At 37.3% G+C, this 27,023-nt stretch overlaps 1 protein-coding gene across 2 annotated transcripts in view; it reads left to right on the top strand.

Moving 5' to 3' along the window:
* Positions 1–5,736, top strand: part of LOC107879582 — a 7,660-nt gene extending 1,924 nt beyond the window's left edge. The window contains exons 2-8 of one of the 2 annotated variants that reach the window (XM_047394224.1): positions 164–344; positions 921–1,026; positions 2,535–2,714; positions 4,155–4,646; positions 4,792–4,860; positions 4,936–5,010; positions 5,514–5,736. In XM_047394224.1, coding sequence (XP_047250180.1) covers positions 297–344; positions 921–1,026; positions 2,535–2,714; positions 4,155–4,646; positions 4,792–4,860; positions 4,936–5,000 — 960 coding nt within the window. In that variant the 5' untranslated portion in view covers positions 164–296 and the 3' untranslated portion in view covers positions 5,001–5,010; positions 5,514–5,736. The remainder of the gene's footprint in view (positions 1–163; positions 345–920; positions 1,027–2,534; positions 2,715–4,154; positions 4,647–4,791; positions 4,861–4,935; positions 5,011–5,513) is intronic. The other variant, XM_047394225.1, reaches the window with a different exon arrangement.
* The last annotated feature ends 21,287 nt before the right edge of the window (positions 5,737–27,023 follow it).

Here is a 27,023-nt window from a genome sequence, read left to right as displayed (position 1 = left end):
CCCCCCCCCCCCCCCCCCCCCCCCCCTTCTTAATGACTTGTTGCTATAGGGCTCACCAATTTGGCTGCCTTGGTGAATCTTGTCTGCCCCTGCATCTTATTTAAATTTCTCGTTTTGAGCCTTGATATGTGATTTACTAATCTGAGCTCAATTTTCAATGAAGCTGGATAATAGGTGTACGGGACTACTTTTTTGAACTATACTCATTGATGGTGCACGTAAGCTGGGGCGTACATTTCTACTGAAAAAATTGGAACAGAGTTTTATTGCGATAGTTCCAAATTGGGCCCTCAAAAATGTCGAGCGGAGATGGACGAAAAGTCTCCTGTGAAGATATACAAATGGTATGCTTTCGATCATTTTATAGATGAGTTACGACCTTTTCCATGTTACTTTGTCCTTGCTTAGTCTATTGCTTATTTATTTATCATTCTTCAAGAAACAAAATTGTTGAAAAGGTGAGAAGAAATTGTGATGATTCTAGTTACTTGATCATCACTTCTCAAAAACACCAACAATTTATACTCGGTTCCTCTTCCCTATTAACATGGAAGAATGTTTTTCTGGTCATTAATGCTATCTCCTTAGCAACATTTGGACAACTAATAATATCTTTTTGGGCACAGAGATCAATTTGTTGAAGAGACATGGTTTTCTTTATGTTTATATTTCACTTGTACCTTTATAGAATGTTATCACTAATAACGTAGACTTCAACCAATACTGCATACTCTAGCATTGTGATCTCAATATACTTCTCTGTAGCTTAACCCCCAACTACTCCCCATAAAACATTACTGAAAGAAAGCTTGGATGTCCTACTTAGATGAGTTCTCATAATCACCAGCTGTTACAAATTGAGTAATCATGAGATCTGCACACAGTCGTGTGAAAAAGATGATGGTTGTCTTGAATTTCAGGTGCAAAATCGGATAGAGCAGTGTCTTCGGCAATACATGAGTCGGAAAGAAGTTGTGAACACTCTCTTAATCCAGGACAACATAGAACCTAGATTTGCTGAACTCGGTATGTTATATATTTTCAAGGCATACTTTCACTTCCTCCATGTAACGTGGAATGAGGACTGAACTTAAGGATCACAATGCTTCTTATGGCTAATAACAGTTACCAGTATTCCTTACACTTCCTGAAAATAACAGATACATTATCAAACAATGCAATATACATTGAAAGTTCCAATCATTAAATCAAAAAAAGAGTTTCTTTTGCCCTTGATTTTTAGCTCTTTATCACACATGCAGATGTTCTCTGTGAAAAATTTAAAAGAAATTACCTTTTCATTCTCGGAAAGTCGAGTTTACTAGTGCTTGTTATAAACTTTATATCTTACTAGTTCGACTGCCCTTCTCCCTTTGTGTGCTGCTCTTTTTGGTATGTCTCTGTTGTTGTCCATTTTCTATCTGTAGCTTCTACAGCAGAATGCTTCCTTTGCTGATCAATGTCCAAGGTAAACAAATGTATGAATGCATGTGCATGTAAATATTCTTGAACAGAGGAACCTACCCCCTAACACTACTTTCATTGCTTCTTTATACCCTTGATTATGGATTCATTATTTAAAGGAAAAAATGTTAATTTTTCTCTGTATTATTTAAAATTGAGAAACTTTATCCTTCACTTGATTTGTGGTGTAATGTCATCCTTGCCGGTAGGAACATGTCTTCTTTCTTCATAAAAGAAAGCCTTTTTTGTTGAGATGGTAACAAGATCGTAGTAGATTCATAAAAAGGACGGGTAACAGGAAGAACAACTGCAAAACTAGAAGAAAACATCTTTTTGGAAACCGCTGAAAGAAACTATAGAGACTCATGAGACTTATAGAATAGCCTCAATTTCTTCTATGTAATCTTGTAAGATTACACTAAAATGAAAAGGCAAAATACAACTACGTTTCATCTTCTGGTCTAGGATGCTTAAATTTGGGTTTCTAGTCTAGGATGCTATTTTGAATCTGTTGAACTTTCCAGAACTGTGATAAGATTTTGAATGTTTCAGAACTGGATGTTTCACCTCAATTGGATTTTTCCTGCAGTTGAAGAATTTAGAAGAAACCTTGACACTTTATAAAGTTCTGTACAAGTTCAGAGCCTTTTGAATTCCTTTAAACTTGACATTTCTGTAAATATGATTGCTTCTAATTTTCTGAACTCTTCGGTGGGAGTAGTGCTGCTATCTGTATCAGATACCTGCGTCATTCGAGAAGCAATTGAAGATATTTTTGTACTATCCATTTTGTTCCTCTGCTTGTGAATGTACTCACGAGCATTTGCAAATGTAGTTGGCATATTATGATGAAACTGATTTTAGAAAACATGACATTAATACTAATGTGAAGCTACTGATGCCTCTAATGAGCTGTGTTGTATAGCATGTAAATATACTGTCTTACTGTACGCTCTGTTTATGTTTGTCCTTGTTTCCAGTGTTGCCTACAGGCGTGTAGCAATTTACAGCTTTTATGTGATTCCGGTTTCCTAACTCTTTAGCATTGTGACGTTCTCCCTATTTTTCAGTTTGGCAAAAACTAGAAGAAGAAAATCAGGAATTTTTTCAAGCATATTACCTGAAGCTGATGGTGAAAGAGCAAATAATTGAATTCAACAGGTTGCTTGCGGAACAAGTGAAGATGACACAGCAATTTCCAAGTGCAATTGCTTCTCTACCAATGTCTAATGGGTGTAATATTTCACCAAGTAAGCTGGATACTTAGTGAACCTTTCTGCATTTTGTTCTTGTCACTGGGTAGCTACAAAAAGCACTTGTCTAACTGGGCAGTTCATGTTAAGTTTGTGCATATATTAAGTAACGTCCAAATTTTTAACCATATAACTTTACCTCAAAATGGTGCATGGACCAGAGCTGCTCTTAAATCTAGCCTGTTGGCAGACTCTTCCATTTGATCTGCAATCAAATGCCTGCTTTGTCTCAGTACGTTTGATTCTGTTGTGCTCATTTACACATGGTTTATGCCAAGTATGTGAGACACATACAGAAGCCTCTAGTTTCATCTTCTTTATATAGTTTTAAACTTCATTTGACTTGCTATGAGGGAGTTCCACCCTGCCCTTTGATCATTCTTTCAGATACCCTCTTTCTTTTGCCTCCACCATATTTTAAATTTTCCTTCCAGTACCTGATGCTTCACCTGCCACATTAAATGTTGTTTGCACATTTTAAAACTATGCACTGCGTTCAATTTCAAAAAACAAAAAAAAAAAACTATGCACTACATTGTAGAACATTTTGATAATTTTTTGGTATGTCAGTATGTTCTTTGTGTTTATGCTTACGTCAAGTAGACACAGTTATTATGAAGGTGGAATTGGTTTCTGTACCATTTTCCTTTTGCGTGTAACTTCTGAAGTTATTTGGGATCCATTATTTATATGTCAATGAGAGTCTTTGATGTCTTTCCTGATAATGTTTATGCTTATATCAAGCAAACATAGTTATTATGAAGGTGGAATTGGTTTCTGTACCATTTTCCTTTTGTGTGTAACTTCTGAAGTTATTTGGGATCCATTATTTATATGTCAATGAGAGTTTTTGATGTCTTTCCTGATATTGAACCTGTCATTTTTTCTTTAACATGTCTAATCTCCTGTATACCTGGCTTTCTGATCTTCAATGATGCAAACAATTTCCCTTCAAGAACTTGCACTTACCTAATTCCTAGTAAGACAGTCTTAGAATCTTCTATGCTGACAGATGCCTATTGGTGGTTAGTTTTTTCGCCAGGAGGTTGCATTGGAAGGTACAAGTATACATGATATTGGTAAAACCAGCAAGCACCATATTTTTTTGAAAATGATAGCATATATACTATGTGGGCAGTATTTTCCTTACAAAAATGAGCCTCTGTGTGCTTTACAAGGCCTCCAAAGTTGCAAAATGGATTCAGCACCCTCTACAAGAAACTCTTAACGTCAAAATAATAAGTTGTCTGATCTTATTTGCAACAAGAATGACGAGCACTGTGTTCAGTTTGGAGCTTGTCCCTAAGCTCGTCTAGACTTATCCTTATCTTCATTGCCTTCTATTTGCTTGTTATCTTTGTTCTTGCTAGAACCTTCATTTGAGAAGTTTGTGTTGTTGTTTCAAGTTAATGTTTAAGTTTTCTTTCCTTACTGCAGTGCATCAAAATTCAACTTGTGGTGCTGCTGAAAATGTTGGAACTGCTACAAAACCTAATGGCATAATGCATGAACCTGTACGTGTTGATAGACCCAATGCATTCAGTAACAACAGCTCATCTGTTCTCTCTTGCATTCAAACAGCAGTTGATATTCCTTCTCAAAGCAGAAAAATTGATGTTCCTCCTAATATGTTTTTGGGCCAGCCCTCTAACATGAGGTTGAGACAAACAATAGATGGGAGGATTATTAAGACAGAACCTGTCTATGGTGGGAATTCTTCATTTGCCTTTGGTCCTCATGGCAGTTACTTGGAGTCACGTTCTGCAATGGGTGATGCATCTGTTTCGTCATTTAGTAGTGTGGAGTCTAACACGCAACCTCTTAATGAACCTCTTCTGGATGCTGACACTACTTCATTTGGATTTCTTGGAGAGATGCCTCAAAATTTTGGTTTCTCAGACTTGACTGCTGATTTCACTAATAGTTCTGGTACGTGTCTTCCTCTTCCCAGTTTCTCTGTAATTTCATGGCATCTCTGGATTCTATGCTTTTCTGCTTTTAAAGTTTTAGGTATTAAAATGAGCTGGTATGATGCTAATCAGGCTTAATTTATATCCGTTTTGACCATGTTCAGATATATTAGAGAGCTACTCCAGGACTCCCTTTTTAGCAACAGATACTGGTAGCTTGCTTGATTCCAATGGTAGGTGGATATTACCAAGATAAACACTTCTGTACTTTTTGTTTGTTCTCTTTGGATAACCAATATGACTTTCAGGAGGCATTGAGAGGTTAACCAATGCATCAGAGAACTTGAGATACACTAATTTCAGTGGAGATTGATTGTGTATAGGTAACTTTCTCCATCTTATAAGATTCATTAGAGTTGTAGTACTTAATCGAGATTGGTTGTTTAGGTACTTTTTCCATTTTATGAAAAATGAAAAATTCATTAGACATGAAAGCTCCGGTGGCTCCATTTTGTATGACGATTTGGAGTATACATAATGTTTAAGATATTAATTTTTGGAATCAACATAGATGAATCTAGTTAATAAGTTCAAATATTTTCCACATCCCAAAATGAAGAGAGTATAGCGTACATTGTAGAGAAGTCATGCGCTTAGTTTTCCAACTTGCTTGTATGCGAATGTTTTTTCTTGGAAATAGTACAACAGGAATTATGGTCTTCTGTCTTCATCGTTTCACCTGTCGTTGTAGGATGAAGTAGGTTTGGCTTTTCTACCATGGGGCTAATTGATGTTTATTTTAGAAATAATATATAAAATTTTCTGCCTTACTTAGGTTGATGATAGTTGAATGTAAATTGACTCATTGTTGATGTTGTCACTGCAGATTGGATCAAACACATTCAGGACAATAGCTTTTGTATATGCTGCTGGCTGCTCAAGTGGTTTAGGATATATTTGGATTCTCTGGTATTGTAGGTTGAGGTTTTCATCATGGGCAATAATTCAAACATGAAAGATTTCACTAGAGTTCTTGTACAAAAGAGTTTAAATGTGACTTACAACATTGTTATATAGTGATGAAGTTCAGTGCATATTGTACTGGGAAATTTCAGCTTCTTTTAGAATATTATTTTAGTGTCGCTTAAAACTCATTCGAACATTCATATCTCCTATTAATCCACAGGTCAACATAGATGAAAAATTTAAATAATCCTCAATCATATGTTTTTAAAGAAGCTTCATTCGCCTTTCTAAAACAACCTAATTCATTTAGTAGTTTCACCTAAACCTCATTTGGACGCCCATAGCACCCATTAATTCATAGGTCAACATAGATGAAAAATTGAAAGAATTCTCAATTACTGTTATTTTTTGTTTAATTTTTTTTTCAGAGCCTGCATCCACCCACCGATCCGTGGGTAGGTTAACACCCATCAAAATTCATAAAAAAGTATGTAATTCTTGTCGTTTTGGTTGTTTGATTTGGAAAATGCCTCCCCTAGCCCCTCCAGAGCAACCCGAACCATTTAATAGGCCGTCAGGGGACCGTCAGAGGTTTCACCCAAAAAATTTTCGGAGCCCACACCCACCCACCAATTCGTAGTCTAACATCCACCGAAAATCGCAAAAAAGGTCTGCTCGTTTCGTTTGACTTGCAAAATGACCCCAACAGCTCCGCCGGACTAACCGCCAGATGATTTTTGCCCAAAATCGAACTCGGGCCGTTGGCCCATCTCCAAATCATGGGCTAACACCCACAAAAAGTCGCAAAAAATGGGTCGTTCGCGCTATTTTGCCCATTCGACTTGCAAAATGACCTCAACGACCCCGCTGAAGAAACTAGGTCTACTCAATAGATTTGGCTAAAAAATCGTGGGTTATGACACACCAATTTGGTCTGAAGACGACCCGTTCACGCTGTTTCGCTCGTTTGACCACTCAAACCGCCTTGAAAACCATAAAAGCCCACACTAGGTCGCTCCCCAGCTTACATGGGGAAGCCCGATCGATTTTCGGCACACCGATATGGCCCAAAAATGGTCCGTTCACGCTGTTTTGCCCGTTCGACCACCCAAACCATCCCGAAAACCACAAAGGCCCACACTAGGCCGCTCCCCAGCTTGCGTGGGATAACCCAATCGATTAATCGATTTGGTTAAAAAATAGCCCGTTCGCGCCATTTTGCCCGTTTGACCACCCAAACAGTCTTGAAAACCACAAAGGCCCATACTAGGCCACTTCCTAGTTTACCTAGGGTAGCCCGATTGATTTTTGGCCAAAATTATTCCCGACCCTCTAGCCCAACCTAAATACCATGGGCTATAGCACACCGATTTAGCCCAAAAATAGCCCGTTAAAATTGGACCCACGATTTTGATTTTACTCAAGAGCTCCCTACCACTATACTCCTATGGGTGATGCTACCAAACCTGCCCCTTAATTACTGGGGAGCGGAGGCTCTTAGCAAAATTACTAGCCGATTAGGGAGGCCATTATTTGCTGATGCTTGTACTACAAAACAAAGTACAGTGTCCTACGCTAGAGTCTTTAGTAGAGATGAACGTGACTCAAGATCTACCAGATGTGGTTGAGATTTCTGATCCCAGTGGAAAGATTAACAACCAGCAGGTGGCTTATGACTGGAAACCTATATTTTGCAAAAAATGTACAAGGTTTGGCCATGTATGTTGACGTGAAGAACCAAGGGATAATCAACCTCAAGGGAGACAAAACCAGGTTATAGAGGGTGCTCATAGACGAGGCAGAGAGGTAAAACAATGGCTGCCTAAACATGTTGCTGAAGAAATGGATAAACAGCCCCAACATACTGTTGCTACTAATATATCACATCCACAGACCATGGGATTTAGAATTAAAGATAATCAAGCATTGGTTCAGAAAGATGATCAGCTACTAATATATCACATCCACAGACCATGGGATTTAGAATTAAAGATAATCAAGCATTGGTTCAGAAAGATGATCAACTCAAGAGTAATTGCGATGTACAAATGTGAAATGACAAAACTTCAATAAGTGCATCAATAACATTGCTAGAGGCTGGGATTTTGCTCATAAGGTTATGAATGGTAGAATTTGGGTTTTGTGGAAATCGACAGAGAATAATTTGATGATTCGGGAAGTGCATAGCCAGTACATACACGTTAGAGTAGATGATAAATGCTCTGATTTTTGTTGCGAAGAAAGAAAAGATTTGTGGCATGAGTGGGAGCTAACATTACTGATCCATGGTGTTTATGTGGGGATTTTATTGCCCCGTTATTTGACACAGATAGAACTTGGGGCCAACAGGTTGCAGACGCTGAAACTAGGGACTTCCAACATGTGTTGGATACCCTAAATCTTACCAATATGAAGGCTAGCGGCAGAAATTTTACATGGACTAATGGTCATTTCTGGAGTAGGATTGATAGATCACTATGCAATGCTCATTGAATGGTGAAATATGTGACTCTCACTGCTCAATTTAGGGAGAATGGATTTTCAGACCATTCCCTTATCCATATAGAGCACAGTAACACAGGTGGTGGGCATCAGAAACCTTTCAGGTTTCTTAATATTTTAGCTGAACATGACAATTTCTCACAAAGTGTCGAAGCCATTTGGAACCAAAATCTGCAGGGAGGAGGAATGTACAGAGTGGCAAAAATTGACAAAATGCAAGGGTCCACTAAAAGCTTTACTGCAAATGAAGTAGGTAGCCTGGAAAGAAGAGTTCAGGAAGCTAGGGCGAAGCTTGATAGTATCCAAACACAGATTACTCAGATCATGGGGCCTAACATGAATACCTCACTACCGGCGATCGAAAAAGAGGCTATGGTCGTGGTCCATGGTTTGTGGGATGAGAGGAACTCTAGAATCTTTAATTCAAAATGCAGAACAACGCAGGAACTGATCCATGAGATGAAAACTAACTTGGCCATAAGAGTTCGGAACAATATTAAACTCTTTGATTATATTAGTTCTTTGTAGACCCGCGTGATATATGATTGTAGTTCTAGTAGAAAACTGAGAGAGCAATCAGGTTTGATTAGCTCTGGCTTTGTACTGATGCACTGGTGATTAATAAAATGAGATGTTAATTGCCAAAAAAAAAAACAAAAAAAGAATGTTTTGAGCGACACACAGTATCTAGCAGGTAATGAATTCACATCAACATAAAAAAAAATGGAAATCAGCCAATATCTAGCGGCCAGACGTGTTGAATCACTGGACAAAAACAGCCTAAACCAACAACAGATTCTGAGGAAGAAACAACAATGAATAACATTGGACCCTACTGTACTACACCTCACTCGGAGTCAGAGAATAGGCAGGTCCATCACATAATACAAAGTTAAACAATCAAAATCAAGAACCATAGTCCAAAAAGATACCTTGTGCCTAGACAACAGGTTATACTCAGGCTGCGCAACAATAGGACCAACAAGATCCAATCTTTGAGCAACGCCCCAAGCTTCAGTAATCTGTTGAGCTGATCATTCACTAGTACCCCAATAAAAATCCCACCCTTTATCAGTCACATAGTTCATAGCCCTCACAGTCTCTACAATAGGTGTACTTGAATCAGGCCTATGACAATAAATCAGATCTACCTAATCATATCAAGTCTTTTTAATGAAGTTTTTGTTCCTTCAATTATATGTTTTATTGAAAGTACTTAATCATTTGGAGCAGAACCAACCCAGAATGTTTTGTTTTCATTTTCAAAGAAAAGAGAATGTTTCTGCTATTGTAGAAGAGCCCTTGAAAGGTGTTCAACTTGTGTGCTTCGGTAATTTCAACTGAGAGGGGTTTTCTACTATGGCCAGATCACATTTTCGCTAAATTTTGTAGATTTGCCGATTATTTTGAGTTTTTGGTATCTCTAGTTTATGCCAAATCTGTCATTACTGGTATATGTCAATTAGTTTTAGTAGAATCCGTCAATTCACTTTGTAAATTGAAGCTGCATTTCTACTGCTCGGTTTCAAGTACTTCAATATAAACTAAATGGTTCTAAAGCGCTTATTCGAACCATAATAGAACATTTATGACTATGTCCCAAACAAGTTGGGGTCGGGTATATGAATCCCACTTCTTCATTTCAGCTCATTTCATATTATCGTCATACTAAAAAACAACAATCACCCACAAAGCAACAATTATGCCTCAATCACTAACAAGTTCTGATCGACTATATGACTCCTGCTTCTTCATTTGAGCTCATTTTATATTATCATCATACTAAAGAAAGAACAACAACAAACCATAATACAACTACAACAACAACAACCATGTCTCAGTCTCAAACAACAGCCCTCTATGGCCACTCCGATTTTGCGAGAGAAGTCCTTAAGATTACTCCGGCATTGCTGTGCTGTCAAAACAAGAAAAATGAAACCGCTCTCCACATAGCAGCTAATGAAGGGCAGACTGAAGTAGTCCGTGTGCTACTTGCATGTATAGAAGATCATAACAGTAAGGAGAAACTCACGAGGATGACAGATTCTAGTGGAGATACAGCTTTGCACAAGGCCGTGTGGAGCCAACATCTAGATGTGGTTAAGCTCTTGGTGAAAGAAGATTCTGAATTCGAATTTCAGCCTAACCATGTGCAGGAAAGCCACTGTATCTGGCGGCTGAATCTGGTTTTCATGATGCTTTGATTAACTTCTTGGAATCCTGTAAGAAACCAACTTATGCTGCATTTCCATCTAATAGAACGCCTCTGCATGCAGCAGTAATTCAGGAACACAAAGGTACATAATTTTTGTTATTTGTTGTATCAATATCTAACTCTAGTTTACTTTCCCATAATCTGTTGATGATTTCTAATGTCTATTATGGAACTATATTTGCGAGAAAATCTAACCCCTTATTTATGCATTTATCGTGTTGACACATCCTGATTGCATTAGATCACTATGGCATTGAAATAAGCCTTTATGCCAGGAAGTTGACTTATGGGGTTGGAATTCACTGCTTAAATTAGGATTGGAAGATGTAGTTTTTGCTATGCTGGGGTGGAAAGAATCCTTGATGTACCTTTCGGCAGGCAGTGAAAATGATTGGACGACAGCAATTCACATTGCAGCAAGTGAAGGTGACGTAAACATGATAAATAAGCTATTAAACACTACCCTGATTGTCGGGATTTTCTTAACAACAACAATCAAAATGCTCTTCGTGTTGCCGTATTGAACAATCAAGACAAGGTAGTCCGCTTCTTATTAGACTCTGATAAGTGTGAAACCCTTATTAACTAGGTAAGGAGTAGGGATGTATGTTGGGTATTTGATCGGTATTTTCAAAGTTCAATAACAATAATCATTAATTGAAAATAGATACCAAATATTAAACTTTAAAAAGTTTGATCCAATCCAGTAAATCGAACCAAAGGGCCTTTTTCTGGTCCAAGATCCTCTGGAATAAACAAGTTTGGGACTCAATAATCTTAGGAAGTCGAAGATTCATAAAAACTTGTCAATGGATACAATTCAAGAAGCAAGATTCATTGATAGAACACAGTCAAAGAATTTACACAAAAACATCACTCTATCCTAATACTAATTTGTCATAAAGAGATAAGTCTCGACCTATCTCGCCCTGCTTAGGAAAATTATTCTCTATGAATGTAACATCACATGACTTAATTTCAGTTACAGTGCCACTATGTTGTTCGCCTATGAACACATAACCCTTAGATTATTCAGAATATCTTATAAAGATACACTTCCTTCCCCAAACCTCTTGCATGTTTGCCACAGCGCTGTCGCACAGAAAGGTCATTGGCTCGGCCATTTCTATGTCGGTCAGCAAACATTAGATGTGTGCAAGGTTGTACAAGCCACTCGCGGCATCGGTATCATTGTTTGGAAGGTCCATGTCCTTGTTTCGACCTTCAAAATCCCATGCTTGCTTTATTAACACTTTCTCTGACAAACGATTCATCAGTTTACTCTGCCTCAACAAGATGGGGAGCAGGTCCAACAGTGGCTGCATGTGGATACAAAAATGACCTCGTCGATAACAGGTAAGTTACAGTCATAAACCTTGATCTTTCTCTACTTGAGTAGTATCTCAACAGCCCGATAATGTATGTCGTCCATGTTCATGATGGCAAGAATCCTCTTTGCCTCGGTCCAGCTCTTTCTGTGTGGATTTGTCCTCTCCCCTCTAACATATTTTATCATTTCTTCATTCCATTCAAACATAGAAACTAATGAATCAAATCCTACGCCACCGGGAGCTGATGCTAGCTCACTGAGTTCAGTGTACTTATCCTATCAACAGCGTCATAAGCTTTCGGGTATGCTAATTGTCTTTTCCTTATGAGGCAGAGAATTTCGTCAACATACTATGATATAAGAAGTAAATTTTTAAATAGGTTAGTGATTGTAAAAAAGCAAAACATAGTTGAAAGATGCAACGGATGGTCCATTTGTTGCAGAGGGTTCTCTGAATCTGTTCACAGATTACCTAATCCAACGCATCTTATGCAACAGATGGATAATAAGTTACAACAGAAATGCCACCACTTGCACCAGAAAACCCACATGTTGCAACAGATGACACATTTGTTGCATAACTTCTTCTTCATGGAGTAGATTAGAAGGCTAGGTTAGGAAAAGTAAACTTACCTTGTCCTCGTACGGCATACATATATCTGTCATAATATTGAAGTCTTGGGGAGAAAAGGTATGCCTGTGGTAATCTTGTGTGCCTCGTTTGGCATTCTTAGCTCGTCGCAGATCCCTATTATTTTTGGTGCCAAGTTCCGCGTATATGTCTATAATAACCCGAAAAATCCAAACCAATATTAGAGTCATGTACCAAGATCATGCATAGTACATCATGGTTCTTTTATAGTTTTATGAGTAGGTTAGATGTATATTAAGGCTTCAAATAACTCCCATCTATCAGAAGAATCAAAACATTCCTTAACGATTGAATTCTTGAGAAAGATATTGGTATGTCAACTTCAAACGAGCATATATCTCATTATACTTGAAATTTTTGAGCTCATAACCTATCAACAGATATATAATTGAATTATCTTTCCAACGATACCAATTTTGCCTAAATCCGATATCGGAGCAAAGAGTTTTTCTTATTTTACTCTAGCATGTCAGGCTGAAAATAGTGTGACAATATTCGTCGTAGCTTACCACATTTGTGACGCCCTATCACAAAGGTCGTCAGCCTTAGGTCGAAACCATCTCCTATGTGACGACATTCGTGGTATCTTACCATATTTGTAACGCCCTATCACGAAGGTCGTCAGCCTTAGGCAGAAATCAGCTCCTAAGTGACGACATTCGTGATAGCTTACCACATTTTTGACGCCATGTCACAAATGTCGTCAGTCTTAGGTAGAATTTAGATTCTGTATGATGACATTTTTGACGTCTTGTCATATTTTTGACGCCATGTCACAAATGTCGTCAGCCTTAGGCAGAATCCAGCTTCTATGTGATGATATTTTTGACGGCTTGCCATATTTTTGATGCCATGTCACAAATATCGTCAGACTTAGGCAGAAATCATCAATTCCAGCTCCTGTGTGACGACATTTTTGATGGCTTGTCACATTTTTGACGCCTTGTCACAAATGTCATCAGCTATTATTTTCAGCAACTGGAAATTTATTTCATAAGGGTATTTTGGTCCTTTTCCTTCACTTCCCACGACTTATAACCCTCAAGGAGCGTATTATCTTCCATTCTCTTTAGTTAAAATTCTTAAAAAGCTCTCTCATACATTCTCAACACAAGATTAGGGTTTTCTCTCAAGATCAAAACTCTCAAGAACAAGCCCTAGGGTTTTCATAGAAGAGTCTATTCAAGGAATTTTTTCCATCAATCTTCACGAATTCTTAATCTAAGGTATGCGTAGTGTTCATCCATGGGTCCCTTTCATCCATGGAGCTCAAGAATCATGTTTTAAATTATAAATTGTGATTTCCTTGTTGTTTTATGACTATATTTATGTTGATGATTGTTGTTTGGATTCAAGGTTGTACCTTGATGTGTTTTTCATGAATCATGTGAATAAGTTAGTTGGAAACCCATGAATTTGGGTGGTTCAAGATTTCTAAATTTGTTAAGTACACCTATGCACAATATTATGCATGCAAGGTGTTTGATAAAATGCTTAGGATGCTAGAATTCATGTTTACATGGTTCCATGATATCTAAATGACAAGTCCATGTTAGCTTTATATTTTAATATAAATTCCATGCTATTGATGTGTTGCTATTGTTGTAGTATGAAGCATGTATGATAATGGAGATATACTATATGTACATGAAATATATCCATGCACTCCCTACCATGCTTAAGATGTTGAAGAACTACATGAAGTATAATATCCCTTACTTATGACAATGTGAATTGTGGACTCCAATATTATGATCAAGTCAGTTATGTTGTGTCAGTTTCCTTCCATCGAGTCTTGGGGGTATTTATACCCAAAAATATAGCTGTGTGCCTAGAGCTATGTCATGTTATCACGATACTCTCAGTCAAGCCATGATCTATAGAATTCAGTCAGTCACGTGACTCAGAAAAATCCAGCAACCTCAGTAATCTCAGTAGTTCAGTAATCTCAGTAATCTCAGTACTCAATAATATCTATAACCTCAGTATTCAAAGTCAATCTCAATAACTTCAGTACTCTCAACCAATCCTCAGAACTCAGTACATTCCATCAGTCATCGAAATCCAGTAAACTTAGTTTAGCTCTGCTAAATAATACCACTAGTATCAGTCTAGTTAATCAGTATCAGTTCAGCTAATCAGTTCAGTTCAGTTATTCAGTTCAGCCCAATTATTTAGTTCAGCGTCTTTCAGATGGGAGTAGGATTCAGCACCGAGTGAGCCTAGGGATGGAGACTCACCCGCTAGATTAGGACTGAGATCCTTAGAAGCAATCCTTAAGTTCCAAAATTATGTAGCCAGCGTAGGTACGAGATGTCACCCGTAAGATAGGACTGACATACTCAAGGGCCACCCGTTAGCACATTTATATGTATAGGACTGATCCCAGGAGTCACCTACTGGTGGTGCGGTACTGACACCCTTCCAGTCAGGGCAGAGATTGGACCCCAGTCAGCTTATCTTGGGGTATATCGGTTAGATGAATACATCCCACAATTTCAGTTACAAATTCAGGACTGTCAGATACAATCAACTCAGTTCAGTAGTACAGATTCAGTACTGTTAGAGACAATCAATCCTTATCATTATAAATAGACTTCAAGATCACCCATTAGACAGGACTGATCTCAACTATAGTTAAACAATATCAGAATCATCAGATTTAAAGATCACCCGCTAGATAAGACTGATCTCAAATTTAGTTACTCTATATAAAACATAACGCAAATAGTTCCATCAGAACTTAGACTGTCAGATACAGTCACTCAGTATCAGTTACATCGGTTAGGCCGATTATCATAGTTATATCAGTTTTTTGAACTCATGTATCAGTCATATCCGTTATCAAAATTCATGATATCAGTATTCAGCTTCAGGACTGTCAGACACAGTCAACCAGACTAGTTTTTTATAATTTGAACTGACAGAAATAGTCGTTTATCTATTCAGTATCTCAGTATCAGTACACTCATGTTGTCAGTATTTAGACTCAATAGTTAGTATCTCCACGAGTTCAGTTATAGTTATGTATGCATGTATGTATTCTCATGTTCATATTAGTCAGCATTGTTCATGCATAGAAACCTTTGCATTTAGCCTACCTCACTCGTATACTTAGTACATTCAGACGTACTGACGCATTTATTCTATGGTGCTTTCTCGTATGTTACACCATAGATTCAGAGGCACGAGCTCCAGATCAGCAGTAGCATTCCAATATTCAGAGTTTGCAGTAAGTCCTTCTCATTCGAGGACGATAAGATTATTGCTACATTTACTATTCAGTTGCTAGATAGAGTTAGCTGGAGACATGTTCCTTCAACTCCTTATTCAGTTCAGTTAGAGGCTTTCAGACTAGATGTTAGATTAGATATTTAGATTTCATTATTTTCAGTATTTATGACTTATTTTGGTATTGTTATACCTTTTTCAGACATTTTGTTATCAGAGGCTTATTCGGTTCAAACCTTATGGCCTTTCATGTTCATATTTCTGTATTTTATGATATATTATGCAGTATACAGGTACAGATATTAGTCATAGGTTAGCTTGTAGTCCTTCGGGGTCATGAGCACCCTGTAGTATTCTGGTTTAGAAAATTGGGGTGTTATAAACTTGGTATCAGAGCCTAAGATTCAATAGAGTCCTAGGAATTCTGAAAGCCGCATCTAGTAGAGTCTTGTACATGCGTGGGTTATGCACCACACATGTGTAGGAGGTTATTAGATGTTTTAGGAATAGTTTCCCTTTTTTCATGTCTCAGATCGTGCTATAGCAAGGTTCTCTAAGGAACCCATGCAAATTCACATAATGCTCCCCTCATGTCATCTTTACCTTACTTCCAAGGTAACTGAAATAGTGAAGCTCAAGTCCTAAAGATAGGGCTTTCATAGATAGTATCCAATCAGTTCCCGTATGTTCTAAAGTTGTACGAATCTTATTCATGATCATGAGAATTTCTTCTCGAACCCAAATTTAGATATATCATCAGATCTCTTCTCAAAATCCTATAATAGTATGTGACCTAGAGTTAGAAGCATGAACCCAGGAGTTTAGTAGTAGACAAGTTAGGATACGATATCCAGATTGAATAGATTATGTATTCATGGGGATAGTTGTGCTATAATGAATCAGTAGGCTTGAACAGTGTAAGTTAGAAAATTTAAGTTTAGTGACTTGAAATTAAGCATAAAGGTGTGAATATGATACTAGTAGTATATGAGGGAAACATGGGCAGATGATGTGTTTAGTAAGGCAAGCATGTGTTAGTTAGAGTGTAAGTATATGATGATGATTGCAGTTCAGTTCAGAGATTAGTTTAGTATTCACAGATGTATGATGATGTCTTAAAGCTAAGGGCGAGATAATAGATCAAGTAACCAAGTCAGGGTCTCAGATTCCAGTAGTAGTGCCAGTATGTACAGAAAAGCAGTTAGGGAAGGCGATTCCCGACCCATCCTTATCTCAGTGTAAAGCTTCGTACCTCAGTCAGCATGGTGCCTATGTATGCTTCATGTCTCAGATTCTATGGAGATAGCTTATGTTCACACGTATTCCATAGAATTGTGTGTGCTTTCAGTTCCCAGTATAGGAAGTTCAGTTCTAGATCACTCAGTGTCACAAATTATGTTCCATGAACTCAGAAATTCCAGACTCAGGTCATGCAGCTCATGACTCATGTACACGTATCATGCTCCCCAGTATACTCAGTTCAGACTTTTTTGGTAAATCCATGTTGTTGATATTCTATTCCTCAGGTTTCAGTCATGTGTCAAGTTTAATCAGTATCCATTCATGTTTTAGGTTCTCCTGATTTAACCCTTCATGAGCTCTCTTTTTGAGAATAGTGTAGTGTTGAGAAATTGCTTAGATGGAAGAGAGTTAATGTTTCATGTTAAGAGCAGATTATTGCATTTATGTTTTATACGAGGGTGTAGATACGAAGATATGCTTGAATATCCTGTTAGTATGCAAGCAAAGGGCTAGCAAGAGGTAGTACTTACAAATTAGAAAAAAACACTCAGAGTGTGAATGTATATTCCTTGACTTATGTCAGCCTTCATGGTGCTACTATCATAACTTAGTTGCCATCTCAGTTACAGTTTCAGTACTCAACACTCAGTAAGTAGTGCTCGGTCTCAGAATTAAGCACTTCAGTATCAATCAAAACCTTAGTTTTAGTATTCAGTTATCGGGACCCAGTATTTAGTTCCAGTATGGATCCCAATTACAGTCTTAAGTTAGAGTGTCAGCTTCAGATCTGTATTCAGCTCAGAAATTCAGTTCAGTTTTAGACTTCTTTGACCATAGCATAAAGTTATCAGCTACTCAGTTATAGGTATTCCAATACCTCAGTCTATGGAATGTTTCCAAATCATGTAATATGCTTGGTCCTGCATTTTCAGACAATATAGCTTTCATGAAATCCATGATCAGTTACCTCATATTACTCAGTCAGTCCCTTTTCATATGCATAATACTTTATAGCCTCAGCCCAGCTACTCAGATTAAGTACAATTCAGGCTTGCATACCCAGTATTCAGTTACCAGTTACTCAGTTAATCAAATAAGTTAGTTTGTCCATGCATTCGTACATCACATTTCAGTTTTAGATCTCAGATAATCAGTCACGATTTCGTACCTAGGTTCCTTGTGCATCGCCTCAACTTTCTCAATACCTCAATAAGGTCAGTCCAGCATCCTTTAAGGGACATAGTGTCCCAAGGGGGAGATACACTATAGCCCCCAAACTTCCATGATTTAAACATGTCATTTTCTTTGATGAATCTATCTTGGAGGAAGTGTTACTTATGAGTCGACCCTCTAGCTTCAAAATTCAGCAGTAAGCCATGTACTCAATGGCTCAGTATAGCCACGATACGATACCCTGTCCATGTCATGCATTAGAGACTCAGTTCAGTTCATGTATCATGTTCCAGACTCAGTTATGTTCTTATGTCTCCGCTCATCATATTGAGTAATCAATCTCAGACTCATCGGTATTTTTAGTTCAAGGTAACAGCCTTCCTTGAAGTTACTCATTATCATGTTCAAATTTCAGTAACAAACTTGGTATTCAGTTCCATGCTTATTTTTCAGTTCAAACTTGGTATCTTTACCATTACATGTTCAGTCACATGTTCATAAGTCAGTTCAGTCATGTATTCATGCATCAAATATGCGTGGTCAGCTTATTAGTACTTTTAATCATACATTCACGTAGCATGTCAGTCATATAATCATGCATCAGATATGCATGGATTCAACTTATCAGTTAAGCATCAGATATGCATTCTCAGTTTGAGAAACTCAGTTTATCGGCAGACTCAGTCCTACATTCATAAATCAGCTACCCATGCATTAGATATGCATGTACAGTATGGTATGCTTAGTTATCAATCATGTCAGCCATGAAATCATGATCATTCATTCATGATATATATTCGTGTAAGTTGTCTTTTCTCTTATCTCAGTATCATTCGAGGATGAATGTTCCTAAGAGGGAGATATTGTAATACCCCAAAAAATCCAAACCAATATTAAAGCCATGTACCAAGCTCATGCATAGTACATCATGGTTATTTTATAGTTTTATGAGTAGTTTAGATGTATATTAAGGCTTCAAATAACTCCCATCTATCAGACGAATCAAAACATTCCTTAACGATTGAATTCTTGAGAAGGATATTGGTATAGTCAACTTCAAATGATAATATATCTCATTATACTTGGGATTTTTGAGCTCATGACCTATCACTAGATACATAATTGAATTATCTTTCCAACGATACCAATTTTGCCTGAATTCGATATCGGAGTAAAGAGTTATTCCTATTTTACTCTAGTATGTCAGACTGGAAACAGTGTGACGACATTCGTGGTAGCTTACCACATTTGTGACGCCCTATCACAAAGGTCATTAGCCTTAGGCAGAAACCAGCTCCTAAGTGACGACATTTGTGGTAGCTTACCATATTTGTGATGCCCTATCACGAAGGTTGTTAGCCTTAGGCAGAAACCAGTTCCTAAGTGACGACATTCGTGATAACTTACCATATTTTTGACGCCATGTCACAAATATCGTCAGCCTTAGGTAGAATTCAGCTTCTGTGTGACAACATTTTTGATGGCTTGTCATATTTTTGACTCCATGTCACAGATGTCATCAGCCTTAGGCAGAATCCAGCTTCTGTGTGACGATATTTTTTACGGCTTGTCAAATTTTTGACGCCATGTCACAAATATCGTCAGACTTAGGCAGAAACCATCAATTCCAGTTCCTGTGTGACGACATTTTTGATGGCTTGTCACATTTTTGATGCCTTGTCACAAATGTCGTCAATTATTATTTTCAGCAACTAGGAATTTATTTCATAAGGGTATTTTGGTCCTTTTCCTTCACTTCCCACGACTTATAACCCTCAAGGAGCGTATTATCTTCCATTCTCTTTAGTTAAACTTCTTAAAAAGCTCTCTCATACACTCCTAACAATAAAATTAGGGTTTCCTCTCAAGATCAAAACTCTTAAGAACAAGCCCTAGGGTTTTCATAGAAGAGTCTACTTCAAGGAAATTTTGCCGTCAATCTTCATGAATTCTTATCTAAGGTATGCGTAGTGTTCATCCATGGGTCCCTTTCATCCATGGAGCTCAAGAATCATGTTTTAAATTATAAATTATGATTTCTTGTTTTTTTATGACTATATTCGTGTTGATGATTGTTGTTTGGATTCAAGGTTGTACCTTGATGTGTTTTTCATGAATCATGTGAATAGGTTAGTTAGAAACCCATGAATTTGGGTGGTTCAAGATTTCTAAATTTGTTAAGTACACCTATGCTCAATATTATGCATGCAAGGTGTTTGATAAAATGCTTAGGATGCTAGAAATTCATGTTTACATGGTTCCATGATATCTAAATGACAAGTCCATGTTAGCTATATACTTCAATATAAATTCCATGCTATTGATGTGTTGCTATTGTTATGGTATGAAGCATGTATGATAATGGAGATATACTATATGTACATGAAATATATCCATGCACTCCCTACCATGCTTAAGATGTTGAAAAACTACATGAAGTATAATATCCCCTACTTATGACAATGTGAATTGTGGACTCCAATCTTATGATCAAGTCAGTAATGTTGTGTCAGTTTCCTTCCATCAAGTCCTGGGGGTATTCGTACCCAAAAATATAGCTGTGTGCCTAGAGCTATGTCATGTTATTACGATACTCTCAGTCAAGCCATGATCTATAGAATTCAGTCAGTCATGTGACTCAGGAAAATCCAGCAACCTCAGTAATCTCAGTAGTTTAGTAATCTTAGTACTCTGTAATATCTGTAACCTCAGTATTCAAAGTCAATCTCAGTAAATTTAGTACTCTCAACCAGTCCTCAGAACTCAATACATTTCATCATTCATCAAAATCCAGTAAACTTAGTTTAGCTCCGCTAAATAATACTACTAGTGTCAGTCTAGTTAATCAGTATCAGTTCAGCTAATTAGTTCAATTTAGTTATTCAGTTCAGCCCAGTTATTTAGTTCAGCTTCTTTCAGATGGGATTAGGATTCAGCACCGAGTGAGCCTAGGGATGGGAACTCACCCACTAGATTAGGACCGAGATCCTTAGAAGCAATCCCTAAGTTCCAAACTACATAGCCAGTGTAGGTACGAGATTTCACCCATTAGATAGGACTGACATACTTAGGGGTCACCCGTTAGCACATTTATATGTATAGGATTGATCCCAGGACTCACCCACTAGATTAGGACTGACTCCACCGCAGATGTCTTTACTGGTGGCGCGGTACTGATACCCTTCCAGTCAGGGCAGAGATTGGACCGCAGTGAGCATAGCTTGGGGTATATCGGTTAGATGAATACATCCCACAATTTCAGTTACAGATTCAGTACTATCAGATACAGTCAACTCAATTTAGTAGTACAAATTCAGTACTGTTAGAGACAATCAATCCTTATCATTATAAATAGACTTCAAGATCACCCATTAGACAAGACTGATCTCAACTATAGTTGAACAGTATCAGAATTATCAGATTTAAAGATCACCTGCTAGATAAGACTGATCTCAAATTCAGTTACTCCATATAAAACAAAACTCAGATAGTTCCATCAGAACTTAGACTATCAGATACAGTCGCTCAGTATCAGTTACATCAGTTTGGCCGATCATCACAGTTATATCAGTTATATCAGTTTTTTGAACTCATGTATCAGTCATATCAGTTATCAAAATTAATGATATCAGTATTCATCTTCAGGACTGTCAGACACAGTCAACCAGACCAGTTCCTTATAATTCGAACTGTTAGAAATAGTCGTTCATCTATTCAGTATCCCAGTATCAGTACACTCATGTTATTAGTATTCAGACTCAATAGTCAGTATCTCTACGAGTTCAGTTACAGTTATGTATGCATGTATGTGTTCTCACGTTCATATTAGTCAGCATTGTTCATGCATATAACCCTTTGCATTTAGCCTACCTTACTCGTATACTCAGTACATTCAGACATGCTGACGCATTTGCGAAATGGTGAGTCCTTCTCATTTGAGGACGATATGATTATTGCTACATTTACTATTCAGTTGCTAGATGGAGTTATTTGGAGACATGTTCCTTCAACTCCTTATTCAGTTCAGTTAAAGGCTTTCACACTAGATGTCAGATTAGATATTCAGATCTCATTATTTTTAGTATTTATGACTTGTTTTGTTATTGTTATACCTTTTTCAGACATTTTGTTATCATACGTTTATTCAGTTCGAACCTTATGGCCTTTCATGTTTATGTTTCCGTATTTTATGATATATTATGCAGTATACATGTACAAATATCAGTCATGGGTTAGCTTGTGGTCCTTCGGGGTCATGAGCACCATGTAGCATTTCAGTTTAGAAAAGTGGAGTGTTATAATGTTGACCTTCTTCAATGGCCCCTGAACTTCAAGTTTTTTTATTTTTAACTAAAGAGTACTTTGCTAATTACTCTTTTCTTTGTCCTAACCGCCACTGTATAAGTGTATGGACCCCTCACCATATTGGATGGTATGACACCCCACTTGGATTTGAATTCCTCGATAGCTTTAATGATAGCCTTTACCTTTACCTTTCCAAAAAGTTTATCCTGGTTGTCCTTGTACTCTTCACATTTGCAACAGAACAAATAAAGGTAAAGAGGGGTGAGAGGGACCTATGAAAGGAGTGTTTTCAAACATATTTATTTTTTCTTAAGAATCAACATGCTCATCATCACAATTGGTAGTAGCATTAGCATGCCTGCCACCAACATCAACAACTCTACCAGCAATACCCCAAGAAGAAGCACCCGAATCTGCTGTAGTAGGTTGGTCATGAAGAGCCTCAACATTAGGCTATATGGTTTTTGCTCCAGCCAATTCCTTCTTTATTAACTCCATCATTGGGTCTGCTATAGTATCAAGACCTACAGCAATAAAAGAAGTCATCCCCAACTCCTGCTCAGTAGGCACGATCCATGGATGCATAACTTATAAAAAAAGGACAGATGCATTTAAATCCTATAATAATTTTTAGTCAGTTGGGTTACATGTTAACAAAAACAACTTATGCAATAGATGATCTATATGTTACAATAGATTAACAATATGTTACCTCAGATTACCCATTTGTTGCATAATTTGTAGTAGATAGTTGTAACGCCCTAATTTTCTGAACCGAAACGCTACGGTGATTATGACCTCGAAGGAACACAAGCTAACCCATGACTGATATCTATACCTGTAAACTGCATAATATCTCATAAAATATGCGGAAACATAAACTATAAGGCCATAAGGTTCAATACTAATACATATCTGAAAAACATGGTATAACAATACCAAAAGGAAACATAAATACTGAGTCTAAACATCTAATCTGACATCTAGTCCGAAAGCCTCTAACTGAACTGAATAAGGAGTCGAAGGAACATGTCTCCAACTAACTCCATGAACTGAAAAACTAATCTGAAACACTATAATAAAGTAATAATAGTATTATCCTCGAATAAAGAAGAGCACTGACTGCTAAAATCTGCAATGCTACTGCTACTCTGAAACTCGTGCCTCCGTACCTATGGCATCAAATAAAACACCATAGCGCGAATGCGTCAGTACATCTGAATGTACTGAGTATACGAGTGAGTTAGGATAAATTCAAAGGGTTTTATATGCATGAACAATGCTGACTGATATGAATGTGAGAATACATACATACATACATACATACATACATACGTAACTGCTACTAAACTCTTGGTGATATTGACTACTGAGTCTGAATACTGACAATATGAGTTTACTGATGCTGAGATACTGAATGACTGAGCTTACTGATAGTGAGATACTGAATGACTGAGTTTACTAATATTGATATGTAATTCACTAATAAGTGAGGAACTGATACTGTATTCTGAATACTAGGAGACTGATACTATATTACTAATAAAGGAATGGTTGTTTTTGATAGTTCTAAATGAAGAACTGATTTGATTGACCGTATATAACAGTCCTAAAACTGAGCTCATGATAACATGACTACTGAATATGAATACTGATGACATGTATTTACTGATAACATATCATGAATAATAACTGAATTCTGATAACTGATATATCTGATAACATGAGTTCTGATAACTGATAGCATGAATGACTGCATCTGACAGTCCTAAATCTGATGGAACTAGCTGAGTTCCATACTGTATCTGTATCTGAGTTGACTGTATCTGACAGTCCTGATATCCTGAAGAACTATCTGAGTTTTTTTACTGAGACTGATACTGAAACTGTGGAAAGTAGTTATCTAACCGACATGCCCCAAATATGCTATGGGGTTCAATCTCTGCCCTGATTGAAAGGGTGTCAATACCGCACCACTAGTAAGGACAAGCTGTGAGTGACCCTCATCTGGCAGGTACTCTAATGAGAATGGTGGGAACCCTCATCTGACAGGTTAAGCCACCTCATCTACCCTCAAATGACAGGTATTGATGTCTCAACCTATGCTAGCTACATAGTTCTGGAATGCTAGGACTGCTTCTAAGAATCACACCCTCTACTGGCAGGTAAGTTCCCATCCTTGGGTTCGCTCGGTGCTGAATCCTACTCCCAACTGAATGACACTGAACTGATTATACTGAACTGATTTCCTAGTTCATACTAGAATTAACTGAACTGTTACTGATTGTTCTATTTAACTGAACTGAACATGGACTGAGTTTATTGAGTTTCAATGACTAGCAGAACACTACTGAATTCTGTTAACTGACTAAATGCTACTGAGTTCTGTTAGCTGACTGAAGTCTACTGAACATGGCTTGACTGAGAGTATAGTGAAAACATGACATGGCTCTAGGCACACAGCTATATTTTTTTGTACGAATACCCCAGGACTCGATGGAAGGAAACTGACATGACTTGACATACAAGAGTACTTGACCAACATTAACTATCCATAATATAGCATCTATGGGGAATTCATAAATCATGTGGTTTTCATAACCTTTTCATATAGCTAACATCATGGTCAATTCTAATGTCATGACAAGCCAACAACATATTCATAGCACATTAATAGCATAGAAATCATCTTAATCAAGTAGACATGGCATAACTTAAGAGACATGGTAAAATCTTGGAGCATGAAGACTAGGTACTTGATCATCATTTATTCGTTGAGGCACATTATCAAACACGTGGTAGGCATAGATTTAGCATGGGAGTCAACTTAAGCACATGGATATGGCATGGAATCATCATTTAGATCACAAATAGGTCAAAGTGCTCAATTCTTCTTCACTTAGGCATTTTAACAAACACCTTGCATGCACTATTTACGGAATAGTCCTAATGATCAATTTTATACTCCATAACACCATAATTCAACTCAACTCCACCAATTGAATCCACAAAATATCATGGTATCATGAACAACATGTAAAGATTCAAACTTTATTCACACAACATGGAATTCATGTGAAGTCATAAAACATGGAGTAAGGACTTGTTAATTGAGCACTCTTAAATCATGAAAACATGATTATGCCTATTCTAGGCATTTCGTCGAACACCTTTCATGCACACTTTATGGCATAGGTGTTCTTAATAATTTAGTCATCTTAAACTACTCAATTTCATGGGTTTTAACTACAAGCACATATACTTCATGAGAATCACCCTAAATCAACAACTTGAAGCATAAACAACAACCATCAACATGTACATGATCATATCTCACAATACAGTATTGAAAGAATGGTTCTTGGACTCCTACGGATGAAAGGAATCCGTGAATGAACACTACGCATACCTTAGGTGGAAGATTCTTGAAGAAATTCTTAGACATGTTCTTGATTCCTTGACTAGGGTTCTTGTTCCTTTGAGAGGAAATAAATTGGCTCTTGAGTTTGAAAACCTTGAATATCATATATTTTTTAAGAAGGATTTGATTCTTGTTATAGGTTATGATCTTGACATAAACCCTTCTTTTGATGTTGAAGATAAAATGAGGAGTTATGTTCTTCAATTGATAGGATTTGGGTCTTCAAATTGAAACCCTAGCTTGAGTTCTTGAGAGGATTTTAAGAAGAGGAGTATATTTTACTGCAAATAAGCCTTAATCCCGTGTTTGGGGTATATATAGGGGTGGAAGATGACCAAAATACCCCTAAGGAACAATTAAGGTTAAATTTGTTCCTAATTGACTGTCTGATAGGCTGAAGTAAATTGATCATAACTTTTTATTTAGATGTCCAAATCGGATGAAACTAATTTCATTAGAAAGAAGACTCAAAGATATTTCCATTGATATATAGAAGCTCTCACAGTTCATTATATATTGGGAGTTATGATCGTTTGAAGTTGACCCTGAAATGCTGAAAAAATTGGGTAAGCACTGGAGTTAGCAGGCAGCGCGGGCTAATCGCCTGGGGCTTCTGTTTTGGGCATCCAAACATGACTTTACACTAATCCAAAAATTCCTAAACTCACCCGGGATATACAACGATCTTTTCCGATCGTAACTCAACTTGAAAATTGAAAAACGAACGTCGGGAAGGTCGCCAAATAAATCCCCAAAGTTTGGAGGTCTAAAATAAGACTAAGTATTGAACTTGAACACTTAGCAAAAAATTTTTCTAAGTGTTGGAATCTCTCATGGAGCTTTACGAGCTGAATTTCGCATGCGATTTTTTACGGGGTCTTACAATAGTTAATCTGTTTGGTTCAGAGAACCAAAGTAACAGATGGGTAATCTTATGCAAAATATCAATCGTCTGTCACAATAGATTACCCATATATTGCACCAGTTGGTACCGGACGGGTAATTGTCATAATAGATATACGATCTATTGCTCTAGATATAACATCTATTACACCAAATATAACATCTGTTTCAATATCTTTCATTATGTCAAATTATTGTACTTGAAGGAAGCGTACTGCATCATTCAGAGGGTTAAAGAGATCAGCCTCCTTAATTCTTGTGTTGCTCTTTGTGGCCAACCACCTAAGGATCCTTGAATGAGAAACCTTATCTATGTAATCCAATACCTGCTTTCGGAGGGAAGGAATGAGTTCAAATGCCTAAGCCTAAAAAATATAAATAGGAAGGAAGCAAAAAAAATCATAATGAATATTCAATATAAATTAACGGATGAGTAAAATTAGTGATTAAATTTAC

Source organism: Capsicum annuum, chromosome 8 (assembly GCF_002878395.1).
Source record: "Capsicum annuum cultivar UCD-10X-F1 chromosome 8, UCD10Xv1.1, whole genome shotgun sequence".
Classification (NCBI taxonomy): Eukaryota; Viridiplantae; Streptophyta; class Magnoliopsida; order Solanales; family Solanaceae; genus Capsicum; species Capsicum annuum.
This window is presented reverse-complemented; position numbering and strand designations above follow the sequence as displayed.